The 9,189-nt window shown below is 37.7% G+C and overlaps 1 protein-coding gene across 1 annotated transcript in view; it reads right to left on the bottom strand.

Moving 5' to 3' along the window:
- Window positions 1-6,388: 6,388 nt before the first annotated feature.
- Window positions 6,389-9,189, bottom strand: part of LOC131144346 (U4/U6 small nuclear ribonucleoprotein Prp31 homolog) — a 28,436-nt gene continuing 25,635 nt past the window's right edge. The window contains exons 7-9 of the mRNA XM_058092928.1: window positions 8,139-8,241; window positions 7,817-7,892; window positions 6,389-6,885 (exon numbers count right to left, since the gene is read on the bottom strand). Of these exons, the coding sequence (XP_057948911.1) occupies window positions 6,778-6,885; window positions 7,817-7,892; window positions 8,139-8,241 (287 nt within the window). The 3' untranslated portion in view covers window positions 6,389-6,777. The remainder of the gene's footprint in view (window positions 6,886-7,816; window positions 7,893-8,138; window positions 8,242-9,189) is intronic.

The following is a 9,189-nucleotide window of genomic DNA, read 5'->3' as shown; positions in this document are numbered from 1 at the left end:
TATAACAATCAGAGACATCACAATCCAAGGCAACAAAACACCCCAATAAAAGGGACTACTTATATTATTCAACAACACGAGAATAATCATACCAACGATAACATAGATAATCATATATTCATTCCAAATCCCTGAAGAATACAATTATAGCAGTATCTCACTCCCCCTTTTCCCCATTACATTGTCACACCCTAACATCCTCCCACACTCAATTTATCGACGTCCTCGTCGATGTGTTGTAGACGGCCTTCTCACTCTTCTGATGTCAATGTAGATGTCGTTGACTACGAATTTCTGAAATCTTCAATCTTCTGTATGGCATGCTGAAGGTTGTCTGCTGTTTCCCAACTATTCTCTTCTTCCCTCAGTCCTAACCACTGAACCAAAAATTGTTGTTGTTGACGACCTTCTAGATTGACGACTCTGTCTGCAATGATCTCCTGGACCTCTTTGGTGACAGGATGCCTTCTGGAAATTGTTGCTCTCCTTAAGTTTTGTCGGTGCGGATTTGCTTCATCTGTGTGGAATGGCTTTAAATTGCTTACATGAAACACGGGATGGACTGGACGTCTGTGGCTTTTCATCCACTCGGGTTGCTCAAGCCGATAACATGCATGTCCCACCTTTTTGATTACTTTGATTGGACCTTCGTAACGACGTAACAGCCTTTTATCATTGCCACGAAGAAAGCGAAATGTCTCCGGCGGCACTTTTACAAGAACCAGATCTCCAGCTTCAAATTGTTGTGGTCGTCTCCCTTTGTCAACCCATTTCTTCATGCGCTTTGATGCTTTTTCTAACTGAGCTCGGGTGACTTCGATGTTTTGCAACCAATTTTTCGTGAATTGGTAGGCTTTTGGGCAATTTCCTTTGTATGGACCATCCAGAGTGTGTGGGAGAGTCGGTTGTTGACCTGTCACAATCTCAAAAGGGCTTTTATTAGTTGCAGAAGATTTCATAGAGTTAAAACAAAATTGTGCCGTATCTAGTAAAGTAACCCAATTCTTCTGATTGGAGTGAACAAAATGTCGTAAGTATTCTTCCAGCATCCCATTAAAACGTTCAGTTTGACCATCTATCTGTGGGTGATAGCTCGTGGAAAGATTAAGGTTTGAACCCATCAAGCGAAAGAGTTCACCCCAAAATCCCCCCGTGAATCTAACATCCCTATCACTAATTAAGCTTTCTGGAACACCCCAATATTTCACCACATGCTTGAAGAATAACTGCGCTGTCTTCTCTGCTGAACACGGCTTCGAGACTGGCACGAAAGTTGCATACTTTGAGAATCGGTCAATCACCACCAAAATTGTGTCAAACTCCTCTACTTTTGGCAACGAGGAAATGAAATCCAAAGAGACACTCTCCCATGGCCTAGCAGGAACTAACAATGGCTCCAATAAACCTGAGGTCTTCTTTCTTTCTACCTTGTCTTGTTGACAGATCAAGTACGTTTTAGTATAACTCATCACATCATCTTGCATATTCGGCCAATAGTACCCCTGTGTAATCAAAGCATGAGTTCTTCGCCATCCTGGATGACCAACCCACAACGTATCATGACACTCTTTCAGTAAGGTTTTCCTCAAGTTTCCAGCTTTAGGCACATAGACTCTCCTGCCTTTAGTCATTATCAGTCCATTTTCTACCCAAAATTGTCGTGTCTTCCCTTCGTCTATTAATTTACTTAGTGACTGCGCCTGCTGGTCTGTACTTAAATGTTCCTTGATAAGGTTCTTCAAAGGTAGCGCCACCCTGCTAGTTGAAAGATGACTGATGATTTTCAATGCTGCCAATTCAGTTTTTCTACTTAAAGCGTCGGCCACTTCATTCGTCTTCCCCACTTTATATTCAAAAGCAAAATCAAATTCAGCTAGCTTCTCCTGCCAACGGGCTTGTTTTGACGTTAGTCCAGGTTGTGACAAAAAATGAGTAACTGCTACATTATTGGTTTTTACCACAAATTTGGACCCCAAGAGATAGTGCCTCCACACCCGAAGACAGTGTACCACTGCGAGAAGCTCCTTTTCTTGTGCTGTATAGTTCCGTTCGACACCCGACAATTTTCTACTTTCAAAAGCAACTGGATGTCCTTCCTGCAAGAGAACTCCCCCTAATGCAAAGTCTGAGGCATCTACTTGCACTTCAAACGGTTTTGTCACATCAGGAAAGATTAGCACTGGATCTCCTACAATCTTTTCCTTTAATTCAACAAATGCTGATTGGCACTCTTCTGACCACCCCCATGGTACCCCCTTCCTCAGTAAATTCGTTAACAATACAACTCTTCTAGAGTACCCCTCTATAAACTTTCGGTAGTAGTTGGCTAGACCCAAGAAAGATCGCAGTTCTCTAACAGATGTAGGTGCTCGCCACTCCTTGATAGTTTTTACTTTAGCTGAATCCATCTGAATCTGGCCCCCCTCGATGATATGCCCCAAGAATTTAATACGCTTTTGAGCGAAAGCACACTTCTCCCCTTTTACATATAACTGATTTTCTTTGAGTCTTTGCAAAACCTTTCGAAGATGATCTTTATGTTCTTCTAAGGATGTGCTGAAAACCAGTATGTCATCAAGGTAAACAACAACAAACTGATCAAGGTAGTCCCGAAAAACCTGATTCATTAGAGAACAAAAGGTAGTGGGTGCATTTGTTAGCCCAAAAGGCATGACAAGGAATTCAAATGCTCCATACCGGGTGACACAAGTGGTTTTCGGTTCATCTCCCTCAACAATGCGCACTTGATGATATCCCGACCTCAAGTCCAGTTTCGTGAAATATCTAGCTGTACTTAACTGGTCAAAAATATCAGCAATCAGTGGAATGGGATACTTGTTGCGCACGGTCACCTTATTAAGAGCCCGATAATTTACACACAAGCGCAAACTACCATCTTGTTTCTTCTGAAATAACACTGGGGCCCCAAAAGGTGCTTTTGAAGGACGGATGAACCCTGCTGCAATAAGATCATTCAGTTGTCTTCTAAGTTCAGCTAACTCTGGCGGCGCCATTCGATATGGGGCACGTGCTGATGGCTTTACTCCTGGCAAAAGTTCAATTTCATGGTCAATCTGCTGTCGAGGTGGTAAAACCCTCGGTAGCTGTTTTGGGATCACCTCCTTGAACTCTTCTAAAACTTCCTTAATCTCACGTGGATATTTCCCTACCTCTACATCTTATGAGACTATCGGTAGAACCACGAAAGAAGATTCTCCTCTTTTTATTCCCTTTTTGAATTGGATGGCTGAAAGCAACTTCCTCTCATCGAAATTGTTGTAAGCTGCGGGGACCGCACAAGGTGTACTTCCCATAATCACAAGACAATCCGCAGCTGGGATCGGCATTGAGCGTGTCACTTTAAGAAAATCCATCCCCAATACCACATCAAAGTCGTCAAGGGGTGCCACAGTGAAATCAATTGTTCCAGACCATGATCCCATCTGGCATGCCACTTTAGGTACCACCCCCACCGTGGTTAACACTGGAGAATTCACTGCTTTTATCTTGCCCACATCCTTGTCTACTTGCAATTCTAACCATTGAGCTTCAGAATCAGCAATGAAATTATGGGTGGCTCCTGTATCAATCATGGCTCTGATTTTCTTTCCATTCAAAAATAGATCAACATACATTAGTCCCTTCTCCTGAGACTTATTGTTAATTACTTGACGCTCTAATGCTCCCAAAAATCTCAATGCTCCCACCATATTCGGTTGTTCTTCTGGGGTTGCTGTCGGGATTTCGGTTTCCCCTCGAAGGGCCTTCATAGCATTCAAAGCCTTACGATCAGGGCACTCCGCCACTCGATGTGGTCCCATGCAAAGAAAACAGGACATCGGTCGACGCTCTCCACCCCCCGTTCGTCCGCCCCTCCACTCCTTAACCATGGGCACTCTTTTATCCTTCCAAGAATTATTTGTCTCCCTATCCCTACCCCCATTTGTGGGCTTATAAACTTTATTGGGCCTGGAATCATTATTGGCAGACGTAGGGAAATTTCGCTTCCCATAATTATCTGAACAATCATCCAACCGTTCGGCCGCAGCGAGAGCAAAAGAGAGATCACCAGCACCCTGCCGACGCAGTTCATTCCTTGGCCATGTCTTCAAGCCCCGAAGAAAATGAATTAGTTTGTCTGATTCGGTCATGTCTATAATGTCCAACATCAAGGCTTGGTATTCTCGTACATAGCTTCTTATTGAGCCAGTCTGTTGCAATTCCATTACTTTGCACTTTGCTATGTACTCCACATTTTCGGGATAGAATTGAGTCTTCAAGGCCTGTTTCAACCCCTCCCATGTGTTGATAATACATCTATTGTGCTGAATATCATTCCATTTAGTTCTCCACCACACTTTTGCATCCCCTACCAGGTATATCGTTGCCAGATTTACCCGGTCCACTTCTCGATCCCAGCTGGAAGGCCTCAAGCTCTCTTGGCCGTTTCTCCAGGAATTTCACACATGGAATGAATTTTTCAAGTTCCTCTAGTCTCTCCACAACTTTCGATACCCCATAGAGAGATTCTCTAGGGTTTTCTTTAGCGGCCTCAAGCTCTGTTGGCACGCTTTTCTCCTTTATCAATGTTGCCACCAACCCTTGGAGTTCACCGCACGTTCTCTCCAGGGTCACAAGTTGTGTCTCAAGCGCCTCAATGCGCTCCACTTTTCTTGACTTGTTTCTCGTATTACCACTCATGGTGCTCGCACAAACTGTGCTCTGATACCAACTGTCACGGACCCCCAAAATGGGACTCAAGTAAGGGCCGTGTGGCACTCGTTGAGAGCTCTCCCTCGACAAGTCAGCCAAGTCTCACACGTTCAAGCCTACAATCACGAGCATCTGGTGAGTCTCACTACTCAAGAAAACAAAGGAACAATAGGATATCACACGAGCAATATATTCTTATACACCGAATAAGACTATAACAATCAGAGACATCACAATCCAAGGCAACAAAACACCCCAATAAAAGGGACTACTTATATTATTCAACAACACGAGAATAATCATACCAACGATAACATAGATAATCATATATTCATTCCAAATCCCTGAAGAATACAATTATAGCAGTATCTCACTCCCCCTTTTCCCCATTACATTGTCACACCCTAACACTATGCTTATGGCTTTTTATTTTTTAATGTTTTTGAAAAAATATAAAGAAAATAATAGAAAATTAAATAGCATTTGAGCTATTTCAAATAGTTGTGGATGGTTATAAGAGTAGTTATACAAATAAATTTGACATAATTATAAAAAATTTCTATTAAAAATAACATGAGCTTATTATTTTTAATTAGTAATAATCTCATTGTTTATATATATTTATAATATATTACTATCATATTAAATTATGACAAAATTTAGTATTTTATAATTATAAATTTAAATGATAGTTATATCAATTTTCTAATTAAAATCTAGAATTTTCTAGTATCTAAAATAATATAATATTATTCATTAATTAACAATATTCTTGTCATTAATGTATATTTATAACGTATGATTATTACATTAATTTATGTTAAAATAGTGTTAGTAACCAAATTAAAATTTTTAGTTTATTTATGTTAATTTAAATTTATAGATGCCTAATTTTATTCATTTTAGAATTTATTTATATTTTTTATTAATAGTTAATAGGTTATAATGTATAATAAAATAATATGTGGTTAAGTTTTTTTAACAATTTAATTATATTAACTGTTATCTTTAATTAAGATTTAAATATTTTTATTGAGTAAAAATAATCTGATATTATTTTTTCATTAACAATAATTTTGTTCTTAATTTATATTTATAACATCTGATTATTATATTAGTTTATATTAAAGTAATATTGTTAGTTAAATTAATACTTTTAATTTGTTAATATTAATTCAAATTTATAAATGATTCTTTTTCTTCAATCCAAATTGAAGTATGTTTCATTAATAATTAATATATTATAATACAAAATAAAATAGTATATGATTATCTTCTAATTCATTTTTTTAATTATAAAATAGTTTCTAAATTTTCTTATATTTATAAAATTAATCACACTTATAAATAGTGCCATTATAAGTGGCCAAAAAGTATCTTAAATGTCTTTAAAATTCACTTAAATAATTTTCAAAAAATTAATTTAAAAAAAATACTTCTTGCAACAAATGTTTGTAGTAATACGAATCATATACCACTTTTTTGTAGTAGTAGTGCTAAGCACTTATCCAAAACAGGAGTTAAATCCATTTAAATCGTCAAAAATAATCAGAAATTAAAAATAAATTGCAATCTGGATAATGAATTAAAATTAAGCTGAGAATTACCTCAATTATGATTTAAAAATGGAGCCAAACTATGGGAGGCAAGCAGAGTAGAACAATGCACATTAGGGTTTTGCTTAGCTTCTTCCTCATGATTTAAATTACTTACTTCAAATGATACTGCATTTAAATAACTCAACTGAATTGTTTATATCATCAGAAGGGATGAACAACAGAAAAAAATTTACAAAGCAGCTTCTTAACTTCAGTCAAATGAAACTCAGCATGATTATACAAGGATCAATTGCTTCCTCCAAATAAAAGCAGAAGCAAACCATTATAAAAGGCCACCCATCAAGCCCAAAGCACCGCTAGAAATCTACCTCCTAATACATGATGAGGCAAGATGTAAAGTAGAACTTCCTCTAATCAGCTTTCTTAACAAATTGACACAATTTGCTCCTACTTTAAAACGTGCAGATTGATTAGAAGCAGGCGATGCACATCAAGCTTGAGCAATTCAAGTCCTTTTTATCTTTGAAAATGTTCCTACTTCAGAGAAGTATGTACTCTGAGTTCCACTGCCAAGCTGATTTGCATGAGCCTGTGGATTTGAGAGTTCAATCCCCTGCAGATGCAGAATGGAAATGGGGAATCAATGGCATGAAAGTTGCAGCAACACCATAAAATAATAGGTAAATAAACATCACAAAAGCTTCTAAATGTTTCCTTTAAGAATGAGCCATGATGATCAGTCATCTCAGACTGAAATTCCACTTTGAATGGCTCTGGGTGAAAGACTGAGGGCAGCTGACAAGTTCGCTTACAATTTTGATGAAATAGAGACAACCCTTTAAGAAGATTGTGCTGCGATTTTGATTCCAGTTGAAGGTACCAAAATGGCAACAGGAATGCCAACAAGGGTATGACTTACGAAGATAGAAGGTTTTTTTTTTTCATACATATTAAGGAAAAAAGACATTATTTCCAGCATACAAAATGAGAATACGCCTTGACAAAGCAAAAAATGTGCCTAGCAGGGATTACAGTCCGCTTGAGTTCTACTTGGTTAAAGTCTGGAATAATCATAGGCATGTGGTTGTGTATGTATGTGTGAAAGAGAGAGATTTCCTAGCTTATAGAAACTTCCAACAATTCTGGTATTCCAAATTCCAACTTCACTTACGTGCAGCAATTTCTGCTCAAAAAAAGGCCTTAAATACAAAATACTGCAGCCCTCTAGTCATACCAACAATGATGGTGCCGCTAAACAGTATGTAGAAGTCATGCACATTAAAATGTACTACTTCAAGTGGCCTCAGTCTAGAGGAGCTAAGACAAAAAGGAAAGTGTTTTGCAAAAAATGAGTATTACAAGTAGTAAAAGCACTGTTTGCTCAATTATAAGCCACAGAATTTTGAATTGGGCCATCTTACTTCCCATTCTTAGCTCAAAATGCTTGCCAAGAGGCCTCCAACCAATCATGTGAGCATCTCGGGATACACAATGCAACAAAAAACAGATAGATATTGTTCTTGGGAAGCTAAAGGAAAACAAACCTGCACAGGTGTAAACGCCAAACTAGACGTCAAACCAGATGTAGCACCACTGCTTCCATAATTCTTTTCCTTGAACCTGAAACCATTATGTGGCTCATGAGAACATACTGGCAAAGTGGACATTGGGAATTGATTGATAGAACAGCAAAATTGAAACAGAATAAGCCATTGAGAATTGACTGATAGAACAGCATAATTGAAACAGAATAAGACAGATTATCCACCATCAACCACAAGAATTAATAAGGAGGTAATTTGCAAACATGCAGCACAGAGGGACAATAAGGAAAAAAAATTAATTAAAAAAAGCAAAAGAGTTTACTTCTTAGCAACTTTGGCAGCCAGTTTGCTCTGACCAACTGATACACGTAACTTGCCATTCCCAGCCTGACCAAGCATTCCATATCCTTCCCCCAGTCCATCCCCTGTCATCAAAGAGAAACATGTGAAGAATAAATAAAAGCATATAGGTTTCCCATTCCAATTGTTTTTGTTATAAGAAAAAGAAAAGGTAGATAAGATACTTTCCACTAATTTTTTAAAATATGCTGTGAACCTGTGACAATAAGCTCTTAAATGCAGCAGGTGAAAAAACTAGTATGCTTTGCATATTTCCTAAAATCTTATTATGGCCTCTTCAGGTCACATATACAATAACAACAACAACAACAACAAGCCTTAAGTCCCACTAGGTGAGATCGGCTACATGAATCCTTTTCAGCCAATTCACCCGATCAAAAGCATTTTCTTCTTTTAGATTAAGGGCTAATAAATCCTTCCTCACTACCTCATTCCAAGTTATTTTAAGCCTACCCCTACCCCTTTTCATGTCAAACACAATAACTAACACTCCTCCTTACAGGTGTTTTACTAGGCCTACATTTCAAATGCCCAAACCATCTACGCTGCCCCTCCTTTATCTTGTTTTCAACATGTGCCTATGCCTAAATTATTGCGAATATACTCATTTCTTGCTTTATCTTTTAATGTTAAACCATTCATCCACCTAAACATTTGCATCTCAACAACTTATATTTTTTGCACATGTTTTTCCTTACTTGCCCAACATTCTGAACCATAAAGCATAGTCTATCTTATAGCTGGTCTTATAAAACTTTCCTTTTAATTTTAAGGGTATTCTAATCTTATTCTATATTCAATGACCCTTTCCCACAATTTCATTATATGACTCGTAATCTTATTTCTACGATAGTCATATTACAGTTTTAAATATCATCTTTATTTTTGTACATAAGTACTAATGTACTTTTCCACCATTCTTCTGACATTTTCTTGGTTTTCATAACAGTGTTGAATAGGTTAGTTAACCAAACAATTCCTTTATCCCCCTAAACATTTCCAAACTGCAAATT

The sequence above is a fragment of the Malania oleifera genome, chromosome 12, assembly GCF_029873635.1.
Source record: "Malania oleifera isolate guangnan ecotype guangnan chromosome 12, ASM2987363v1, whole genome shotgun sequence".
Lineage (NCBI taxonomy): Eukaryota > Viridiplantae > Streptophyta > Magnoliopsida > Santalales > Ximeniaceae > Malania > Malania oleifera.
Note: the sequence above shows the minus strand (reverse complement) of the source record. Positions and strands in the feature narration are given on the sequence as shown.